At 34.8% G+C, this 11,847-nt stretch overlaps 1 protein-coding gene across 1 annotated transcript; it reads left to right on the plus strand.

The window, feature by feature from the left end:
- The first annotated feature begins 704 nt into the window (after positions 1 to 704).
- On the plus strand, positions 705 to 9,069 carry LOC110798059 (uncharacterized). Its single transcript, XM_022003190.2, has 2 exons — positions 705 to 1,183; positions 8,742 to 9,069. Exons 1-2 carry the CDS (start codon positions 827 to 829, stop codon positions 8,769 to 8,771), a joined length of 387 nt encoding a protein of 128 aa, XP_021858882.1. The 5' UTR covers positions 705 to 826; the 3' UTR covers positions 8,772 to 9,069.
- The last annotated feature ends 2,778 nt before the right edge of the window (positions 9,070 to 11,847 follow it).

Genomic DNA, 11,847 nt, shown 5'->3' on the forward strand with positions numbered 1-11,847 from the left:
GACACTAATAAAAATCAAATTTGTTTGAACCAAAATAATATCAAAAAGGGTTGAGAGAAAATAGTAAAACTGGAAGGAAAAGTTTTTTTTTTAGAATGCAAAAAAATGAAAGTAAAAGGGGTACGTCAAGTAAAATCAGGTTGCATTTAACAGCCGTGTTTAATAGCTAATAAAATTGTTAATAAAATAACATTTTTATATGAGAATAAAATTCTAATTATATTCAAATTTATGATACTTTAAGAACTGTAAATTGGTAGTATTGTTTGAAGTTATACATAATCAAGTCTTTCGATTTTCATACGAGTTTGCCTAATTTTACAATTTTGTTGTAAATCATTTTAGCATCCACCATTGATTTCAAAATTAAAATTTACTACTCGATATACCAAAACATGCACCACCCAAAAACAAAAGTAAAAAAAAAATTCATAAAATAATAAATATTTACTCCGTTTCATAAAATAATAAATATTTACTCCGTTTCATAAAAAATTCATAAAATAATAAATATTTACTCCGTTTCATAAAATAATAAATAGTTGTAACACTTTTTTAAAATGAAAATTGTCATAATAGTTGTAACACACCTAAAATGAAAATATTTTTTACAACTGAGATGAAGTAAATAATGTGACTAAAGTGATTGTTACCAATTTTTTACAGACCGTGTAGAAGAATCGGAGGAAACAACGAAATGATGGGCTTCATAAGTTCATAAGTGTACTAGTAGAAATAATAGACATTCTCCGCCCCGGTACCACCATCCTCGCCTTCGCCTCTCTCCCGGCAGCAGCATCCGCCTCTAAAGTTTCAGAAATCCAGAATGTTGAAGTTCTTATCAAAGGTGAAACTAGAGTTCAATGCACTGGACTCCCGTGCAGGTGCTTGCATGGAGTTCTTAGCTCAGTGCAGTGCCGGCAAAGCCAGGGACTCAAACCCCAGTTGCCAAGTCGAAGTTAAGCGCCGCACCGACGACCATCCTCCTCAAATCAAGGTCACCTTCGTTAATGGCGTCGAGGAAATCTTCGACGCTTCCAAAACCTCTGCGCAATCTATTCGCTCTCTTATTCTCGATAAAGGACAGTACCTCGAGACTGAGCAGATGTTTCGTGATGGTGGGCAAGGTTGGCCTGTTATCATTCCTAAGGAAGAGCTTCTCGAACCTACTCCTAGTATTAAGGTATGATTTGGTTTCTTGTTGTTTTCTTCTGTGTATGGTTTTTCTTTGAGGTATTTCGTCGAACACTTGATAGGCGTGGTTTTCTTTTTTGCTATTATATTGTGTTGGTTGGTCTAATTTTGTGTTTACTTGCATTGTTGACATTTGTGATTGAATCTTTGGGTACTGGTACCATTTGGGTCAAATTGTGGATTTTTTTTGTTCTTTTGATGGATGTTTGAAGGTAATGTTTGCGATGGATTAGTTGACATTTGGTAGTTTTAAGGAAGAGGGATCCCAAAATGATCAAATTTCTGTTATTGGCTTATCGCCTCATTTTGACCTCCGTAGTATTTGTATATCCGTGTGATTCGATTTATACAACTAGTGTTTCTATCTGAGATGGCTTGGATATTGGGACGAGTCATGGCTCATGGGGCTAATGGATTCTACTACGGAAGTTAACTGCTATATGTGGGTGGATGCTGCTAGCCACAAACGTAATTGTTACCATTGATAACAGTGTCACTAGAGTGTAAGATGCTCAATCCTGACTGAACACTGTCCTTAGCTTGTAGATTTTTCGAACAACTTATTGATTATCAAATCATCAAATATCTTTGGTCAGTGATCTTGGAAATGCTAATTTAACTGGTCAACTTGTTACACAACTTGGCCAGCTACCAAATCTTCAGTACTTGTAAGTATTACTCATTAAAATTTGTTAGCTTGCTGTTTTTTTTCCACTACTTTTGTTTGAGTTGTCCCCTATTACGTATGAGTGTTTTTATGGGGGATGACATAGATAGACTGGTTCAACCTTGTGGCAGCTTTTCTTTGCTGACTTAGATGGTTGCTCTTGATGATTGTTTATATTGACGTTGAACTTTTGGCAATTTTTGTTGGGCTCTTTTTAGAGAATGATCGAAGACAATGCCAATTAACGTATTTAGGATAATTATGGACATTTAGAGTGATATTGCATCCTCGTACCACAGCCTGCCATATTGTGTTATCTTAGTCACCTACAGCTGAAGGAAGTTGGAGACTCAGAGCTCTTTGTTTCATTTTCGTCTTTCTAATTTCAAATTCGATAGGACTGAATAATGCTTCTAGTTGATGAGCAATTACAATTAAAGAATCTAGAGTGTAAGAATTGAGTTCATCCATCCGTTATTTCCCTTATGGAATTGGTATCCTGTCAGCAACATCCATAGCTAGAAATTAAGAACCCCAGTGTTGCTCATGGCAAAGGCTGTGGTGCTTGATATCTATTATTTTGTCAAGAAGGAAGAAGTAGCAAGTACACCTGCAAGGCTGCAAATTTAGATATATGTAGCAATTTCCCGAGGTGATCTTTTCATTGGATTCTGTGGGCAAGTATGCAACAATCAGTACTTATAGCCATGGGGAAAATAAAGAATAAAAGAGACATTGAAAAAATCCATCTTAATGATGACTGCCCTAAGCACTGGCTTGTGCAAATAAGCTACTCTTAGTGTGTAGATGACTAGATGTATGCCAATGATTGATCTTGGTTTGAAAAATGAAAGGAGTCTTGATGGGTAATTGCCTAATTCGGTAGTTTTATACACTTACCAAAATGTAAACTTAATCGACTGATGTGGGAAGGATGGGTCGGATTCACTGATTGCGCATCAATATACAATTTGTGGGTCCAATTGTCATTTCCCTATATGATTACTTTGATCACGTGATATGGGAGTTTACTGTACAACAATATTAAAAGAATTTTTTGACAGTGGACGTTTTATTGTCAATCTTCTTGTTTGAAATCATGCCATCTTATGCTAAGCATTTCAATTCCAAGGATTGGGTGATATTGAGATTTTCAGGTTTGTTATTCCATCTCTGTGGATATTTCGAGTTAGGGTCACCCATCAGACTTCAACTTCACCTTGAACACCCATTTACATCCCTCGAAGAACTACGCCCTAACGCTTGATCAATCGACCCAATCATCACTCGTAACTTCTCTACATCATCAATAATCGTACAATGTCACATTAGGGCTTCAAAATCTTTTGTGTTAAATTCACTTATGATCGTAACTCATAGGCGATGCTCTTCAGTATGTTGTAGATTAAACTTAATATTGAGAGAAGATTGGAATGAATCTTTTTGTTTTCTTGGGGATGAGCCTACAAGCCATTTTTCAAATGTAATTATGTATATGTGGAGGAATACACTGAACTGCAAGATTTATTTCCATCTCTTCATACTAGTACTCTGTAGCCACAAGGGCAGTATAGTCTTGTTATAGTGCACACAGTTAAAAAGATTGATATAAGCATATGAAATATGGAAGTAATAGACAAGATTGCTCAGATTAACATTGAGTTGATCATGTGATGGGGTTTTGCTAGCCTTTTCTCCTTCCTTCCCTCACCCCAGAAAATGGTAGTCAGATATTATTTTCTTATGGTAAGGAATCAATCAAAAGAATCCAAGTTTATTATCTTATACACCCCGGAAGCCGAAGCTTATAAACCTAAAAAGGCTTATGTTGGCTGGCTGTGTGACTTAGCTTCTTAGATTTCTTTTGATGAGGGAATATGATTAATATCTAAGTGTCCCTTTGCCCTACCAACTACTTCTTGTCTTCTGCTTATGCATTTTGGTTGCCATTGCCTCTTGCCATTCAAGATGACACTTCCAATCCAAGCAAAACCAATAAAGGACACGCCTCCCCTCAGCCCCCCTCTCCCCACCTAAATTTAAAGGAAAAGAAAAATGACAATGCACTGATAAATGTAATGTAAACCAGACATCCTTCTTCGCACTTAGCAAAATCAAGTTAGACTCTTTTGCCTCTAGCTTTCCCCCTTTCAAGTGAATGTTATGCGAGGAAGATAAACGGTGACACCTCTTTCTTCAGTTATTAGTTTATACATTGGGCATTTCTAAATAAACCAGTTCTGCTTTAGCACTATAGTAGTACAAGTAAATTGAACGGACAACTGGACAAGTTGTTGGGATCGACAGCGGAGTGGGGGTGGTGCAGAGGCAGCTAATAGATCTTGGCAGCCAGGGAGGTTGGGGGGATAGGGATTGGCAAAAGGTATTGAGCTGTATAGATTAATTTTGACTCAAATCCGGCAAGGGTGATAAAATGGACGCCCTTAGGTTGTTTATTACAGGTCCATACGTCCATTGCTGGGAAAATGGGAAATATACCATTGTATTGTGTTTGTCTTACATTCATTATGGTCAATCTGTTACTCGTACTATTTTTGTCCCCAGAGCCACGATTGTTATGAGTGACTGACCCATCCCGATTTACCATTTTTCACCAATTCCTACTCGAAAGATATATACCAGCCTTCCCCCCGTCCACCAAAGTTGCTGATGCTTGGTGAGGATTTGCATGCTATCGTCAAGGTAAGAGACCCATTTTGGGCTCTGCTTCACAGATACCTGGGATCTTTTGATATGTCCCATTTTGTGCACCAGACACTTTCCCTCCTGCCACACTACCAACCCCTTTTACAATTGACTTTCAGTTTTGAAATGGAATCTGTGACCCAAATTGTTTTTATAAAAAGTGAAAGGAGGTTAGGAACATGATTCGTTCTTGTTTATCCAAGATTTGTATAACAGGGACTTCTGGATGAAATGTTTTGTTTTGCCTTTTGTTCTGGTCTCATAACTGATATAGAGTACTGAATATTGCAGATTTGTAATATGCAGCTGTAAATAACAATGTTTAGTGATTTAGTCACAGAGTTGTTGATAATTAATGTGTGCTTACCAGTTACCAACTATTACCTCTGAGCACTATCTCTGTTTCCCCTTGTGTATTTGAACATAGTATGTGATCGCAAAATGAAGTGGCGAGCCTTTGAATTTTTTTATCCAAACCCAGTCAAATAACATGTGAAATGTGTGTGTTTTCATTTGAACCATCTTATTTATCTATGTTCAACTCAAGCAGGTCATACTAGAATAGTCTGTGTTATATCAATCAATAACTTCATATGCAACCTCTTCAAATTTTGGTACCTGATATGAGAAAGATGGTTCAGATCAGCTTACATTAAGAAACATAAAAAGCTTTCTCAAAAAAACAAAAAACATTCAGAAACATCAACATACCCGTTTGGTAGGCGGTAATAGAAGGGTGGTAATGGTAATGTAATTTTCATTACCATATTTTGATCGTTTGGGATCCTTCAGTTGTAATGCTAAGAAATGAAATCTGGTAATAAAAGTTCTCATTTACCCCATATTCATTACCAGTTGGAACACTGGTATTTGAGTGGAATGGTAATGCATTATTCCACTTGGGGATGAAACACACGTGCAGTGTTTTGTAAAAAGTGAAATCCACACTTTGTTACTGCACCTTTTTCTTTCTCTCTCCTTGATTCCTCTCTCCTTTGTGCAAACATCAATGGAGATCATCAATTCACCTTCCTTCATCACATTTTCTTTCTCTGTCCTCTGCATTTCTGTATTATGGATTTCTTTTGATTTTTATATCATTGATCTCCAATATATACACTGCAAAATGTAAGGAATCAATTTGATTTTGATTATTTTCTTCATATCTTCAATCATTTGTTTGTACCTCGTTGGAAGCCATTGTAGATGAAGGATACAAATGATTTTATTTTTCTTCCATTACCATTCTTACTCTTCCCATTACCGAACACCAAAGCCAAGATATGATTTTTTTTTCTGCCATTACCATTCTTTATTAACACACACCAAACAGTACAATTCAATTACCATATCTCATGTCCATTCCTTCATTCCCATTGCCATTACCTTATTTCATCCCCATTGCCATATTACCAAGTACCAGACGGGCCGTGATGGGTTTCGAACAACATATGGTAGCATCCCTAAAAAAAAAATGGTAACAAGAAGGGTGAGGAAACCATTACAAACGTATAATTGAGGGCTCCAATTCCTTGAGCAATATATCCTTATACAAACCACTAAGAACTTTAATTAAGGACTCCAATTCCTTGAGCAATATATCCTTATACAAACCACTAAGAACTTTAATACATCCTTGAGCAATATATCCTTATGCAAACCCTTAAAAACTATTGAGGCCTCCAATTCCTTCAGCAATATATCCTTGTACCCTATTACAACAACTTATCTGAAAACTTTACAATAAATAGATTGTTTGAAGTTCTCAATGTAAAGCCCCTTCAATGGGAATGCACTTCTCATATTTCTTCCCTTTATTGCATATTACCGAAAAACAGAGCAGTCGGAAAACTTCACAGAATGCTCATCAATGTAAATCAGTAAAACCAAAAAGAGGTATTGGTATACCTTAACATAGAGCCTCTTGTCATGACCAGGAATATGACGAAGAACAGATTCAGCAGCCAGAACATTATAGCCAAATGTGCACAAATGTTGTTGGAAGTCTTGTGAAATTCTTATGGATTCATTGGTACTCTGCATTTCCTTAAAAAATTAAAACCCGAATATTACATCCATAATCACATCACTAATACACTTTTAGTTCAAGAATTAAAAAATAAAAAATCAAGAAAGAAAGAAAGAAAATTGAAACTAAATCAATAACATAAAGCTAAGGGTTCCCAATTTTGAACTAACAAACAAATTAAACCAATTGATCCCCACATGCTCGCTCTTCAAAACTGAAAACTAAAACCGGATTCAATTAAGACGATTGAGAAACAAAATCGATACAATTGAACTCTAGAAAGATGTAGGGATAGAATAATAATGACAATAATACTAAAAGAGATCTTGTAAAATAAAAGAGAAGAGAACACAGACGAAATGTTGAAGTGGCATAAGAGGAGGCCGAGGATGGGGGAATAGGGAGGACTGAAAATGGAGATAGCGAGGACTAAAAGAAAACGAAGAGAATCTTATTTAAAAAAAAGGAAGAGAAAGTACCTAAATTTAGCGATGTGCTTCTGCTTGGGAGGAGACACCATTGTTGATTGAAAATGAAGAAAATAAAGAGAGAAAGACAAGAAGAGGGTGGGAAGAGAGAGTGAGAATAACGTGGTTAAGAGGAAAAGCTGGAACAAATGCAACAGAGAAACTGAAAATTCTCAAAGGGTGCTACCAGTGGGATTCGAACACCACCCTCATAGTATCTAAGGTAGAAGGACCGAGCCGTTACTGTTGCGGAAAACAGTAACTGGATTCTCTCTTTCAAAAGGTGAGGGATTAATCTTGAAGGTAATGTTTGTGATGGATTAGTTGAAATTTGGGAGTTTCGAGAAACGGAGTTCCAAAATTAGTCAAGTTATTCTCTGTTGTTGTCAATATAAGTGGGTTGTTTGTTTCCTGTAACCCTGTTTCTGGTCAGGCTTGAAGAATTTGTTCACTTCGAATGCAACCTTGAGTTGATGCAGTGTAAGTAGTGCATTATTTAAAAAAAAGGAAAATGGGAAAAAAAGTACTGCATTATGCATTTATGCTGGTATTCTGACTTGATTTCGTTGGTGGTGCTTTTCTATCCATTGCATCTTTTCTCTTTACCACACTTATAGTTCAACTAATTACATTATAGATCCACACTTCTCAGAGCTTTCTTTTTTAACTTCTAGAGCTTGATAGTGAAGTCTGAGTACGGGAGCAAAATGGAAAACACTGGAACATCATCAAAACAAAGGGGGAGAAAAGAGTAGGATAGTGGGTTTTTGTAAATCAAGATCATGGCTTAGAAAATTGGCTAGTTAGTCGCTAACTACTGAACTTTTTCTATAAATGTTTATTCTGACTTAAGATCTGTAGCCTACCTAGAATACTTGAGTGCTGCTGATTTTTGATATTGCCTAAACTTATGCTTCAGTACGTTTAAGTAGCTAATCGAGTTGTTCTCTTTTGTGCTGGAGGCAAGACGCTATAAATGGGATAGTAATTATTAATTAGTGAAAATGCTGGAAATATTTGGTGCATGCGGTGACATCCTCGGAAAGGAGCAATGAAGTAATCTTTATTGTTTTTCCTTCTTGTTTATTCTTTTGTAGATTGATTTGAACCCAAAAATATATTAGAAACGCAGATAAAGAGGAATGCAAGAAACTTAATTTGGGCTCCCTGCACTTGCTTTAACTTTGTAACAAATTGGTGACCTGGTTCTCTTATGTGCTTGGTTTAACTATTATTGTTGGCTTGAAATGAGATATTAAATCAGAACTGCTTAATTTCACCGGGGGTCCTCCTTTTGTTTTAACGTTTAACATAGTTGGTCTTTTCCCTACTGCTTTTAGTTCAACTAGATTCATACTACCAATCCATTCTGCATCATATTTTATTTATCTACAAAGCAGCTTAATTTTGAGTATTACTGGAATATGTTATTCCAGAGAAAATTTTGAGAGTAATAAAGATTCCGTATTAATTGTTGAATCACTAGGGTCTAGAGAGGTTCAAGTGCAACATTGAAATATGATTGTCAGAAAAACAATGGTGATTGAGTTGAAGAACCTTTTTGTTGTTTTTTTTTTGGGTGTTTGTTCTTTATTTTTGTACGCCCTTTTTCCCTCTCTACATCCATTCCTTTCAATAATCTAGATGTAATGCTTGCCTTTTGTTTTTGTTCTTGCAGCCTAGAAAAGCAGAAGACAAGAAGCAATGATTGCCCCTTCCCTCAAATCTAGCTGAAGCAGTATGTCTGAAATTCCTACCTCATAAAATGGCATTTTCATTGAAAGTCATTATCCACCATTCCTAATTTTGTAGAGAGAGATTTTTCTCCAAGAACTTTGTTACTGTTCAATTTATCTTCTTCTTTTCTTCTTTTGTCTTTTTAAATATATAGATAGACTATAGATGCTGAATGTGGGAAACATGTTAGCTATAACTGGTACTCTCTTCGTTCCAGATTAGTTGTTACACTTCTAACTTAGGAATGACCCCACAGTCATTTTATTGTCTCTCTCTTCCCACTAACTTTTTTTTTGTCCCCACACCCTTTCATTCAATTAAAAGAATATACCACTAACTCATATCACATCTACTTTTTCAATAAAATAACAATTGATAACCACACAACCACTTAGCACCTAAAATTTTGTGCAAAGGCAAGTGTAACAAGTAATTTGGATGGGACGAAGGGAGTATATTGCAATGAAAATTCTAAGGTTAAAATGCCAAAGGGCGCATGTTGTTTGGTCCAAAAAATGGAGGTTGCCCCACTTTTTTTTTCTTTGATTTACATAAATTATAAAAATGATTTATAAAATACCAAAATATAACTTCTGAAAATACCAAAATTATTTTCTGAAAATTATTTGGTTTTTAATGGTAACTAAGTAACACCCCAATATTATGTTAATCCCTCACCCCTCTCCAGCAACCATGGTGGCGCCGGAAATTCCACCGACACGCCGACAACCAATTACGCTGGCACTTCCCAGATTTGCCGACAACGATATACTTTTCACGGCAGTCGACCTCTCTTCTCGTCTCTGGAGCCCGAAAAATTTTACGTTCAATTTTTTCATTGCCTCGTTCCCTTTCCCGTCGATTGTCTCTCCTCTCTCCAGTTTCACCACGTTGTTCTCTCCTCTCTCCCAGCTTCACCACGTCGTCCTAGAACATCCAAATGGACTACAAACTAGATCTGAAAAATGAAAATTAGACCTGAAAATTATTCATATGAGAAAATCCATCACAAACGATAGATAAAATCGACTTGTTGTTTGATCAACGATAAAATGGGGTTAATTCATATTGGCAGGTCATTCATGGTTTCCAGAAAAGAGGACAGCGGAAAAAGATAAATAACAGACACGCAGTTGAAAAGATTGAGGCGAAATACAAATAATTTTAGGTAATCCTAGAAAAGTTATGGATATAACCAGATAAGATTTTGGAATGACAAATGTATCCCATAATGGTATTATCCAACACATGTTTTGATTTATACCAATAATGAAAACCATGAATGCTATGGATTTTCAAGAAATATAGTTGACCGTCCACGCTATATTCCACTCTTTTAAATATTAAGTTTTCCCCATGCTATATGCCATCTATTAAGGATATTTGAAATAGTATAGTTTCAAAAGAATAAATGACATTCTCCTTTGCCAATAGAACAAACGGTATTCCATGTTTTGTTATTATAATACATGTTGCTATTAGGTATGTTTAAATATTTTAAGGGGTATATATATAAGTTGTCCCCGCGCGCGCACACACATACAAACTATTTTTTAAACTTATTATAAGGAATATAATTACCAAAAAAATTTGTTGATTCACTTTATTTCATAAATAATTTATGTTGTTACCAAATTAGTTGCTACCGGAATTGTGATTCTTACCCAAAAATGGTTTGGCTATTAGCAATATATGAAATGTGATGTAAACGACTAGTTTTGTTATTAGAAATGTTAAATATTATAAGACGAACAAATAAGATACGATCAACTAACATCTCCAATTAACGATAAACAAACTATTTTTTATATATACGGTTTATTTTTAGGAATCCAATTACCCAAAATTGTGTTGGTTCACTTTAGTTCATAAATTGCGTTGTTACCAAATTAGTGGTTAATGGTTTTGTGGTTTTACCAAACGATGGTTTGACTATTAGCAACATATCAATTTAATGTACACTACTAGTTTTGTTAATATTATATGTGTTCATATAAATATAACAAGATTAACTTCCATCACCAATTAACGACATTTTAGATTTGCGTCTCCTTGATCATAAGGACCTTTAGGTTCGACTATACACACTATTTTCTAGTCTTTTAAATATTAAGTTGTGCGCACACACACAAACAAACTATTTTTCAAACTTATTATAAGGAATATAATTACCAAAAAAATTGTGTTAGTTCACTTTATTTCATAAATAAATTGCGTTGTTACGAAATTAGTTGCTAGCGGAGTTGTGATTCTTATCAAACAATGGTTTGGCTATTAGCAACATATGAAATGTATTGTAAACGACTAATTTTGTTATTAGAAATGTTTAAATATTATAAGACGAATAATAGAATAAGATCAACTAACATCTCCAATTAACAATAAACAAACTATTTTTTATATATACGGTTTATTTTCAGGAATCCAAGTGCGTTTGTTCACTTTAGTTCAAAAATTGCGTTGTTACCAAATTAGTGAATAGTAGATTTGTGATTCTTACCAAACGATGATTCGACTATTAGCAACACATCAGATTTAATGTACACAAATAATTTTGTAAATATTATATGTGTTCCCATAAATATAAAAAGATTAACTTCCATCACCAATTAACGATCTTTTAGATTTGTATGTTCTTGATCATAAGGACCTTTAGGTTTCTACCATCCACACTATTTTCTAGTCTTTTAAATATTTAGTTGTCCGCACACACACAAACAAACTATGTTTTAAACTTATTATAAGGAATATAATCACCAAAAAAATTGTGTTGGTTCACTTTATTTCATAAATAAATTGCGTTGTTACCAAATTAGTTGCTAGCGGATTTGTGATTCTTGCCGAACAATGGTTTAGCTATTAGCAACATATGAAATGTAATGTAAACGACTAGTTTTGTTATTAGAAATGTTTAAATATTATAAGAATAAATAGGATAAGATCATATGACATCTTCAATTAACGATAAACAAACTAGTTTTTATATATACAGTTTATTTTCAGGTTTCCAATTACCCAAAATTGCATTTGTTCATCACTTTATTTCA

The sequence above is a fragment of the Spinacia oleracea genome, chromosome 6 (assembly GCF_020520425.1).
Source record: "Spinacia oleracea cultivar Varoflay chromosome 6, BTI_SOV_V1, whole genome shotgun sequence".
NCBI lineage: Eukaryota > Viridiplantae > Streptophyta > Magnoliopsida > Caryophyllales > Amaranthaceae > Spinacia > Spinacia oleracea.

What these genes read in the sequence shown, in the direction of transcription:
- LOC110798059 (XM_022003190.2), top strand. Translation starts at nt 827, where the DNA reads ATGTTGAAGTTCTTATCAAAGGTGAAACTAGAGTTCAATGCACTGGAC. An exon ending in AACCTACTCCTAGTATTAAG is followed by an intron (nt 1,184 to 8,741) that starts GTATGATTTGGT and finishes TTGTTCTTGCAG; the next exon opens with CCTAGAAAAGCAGAAGACAA.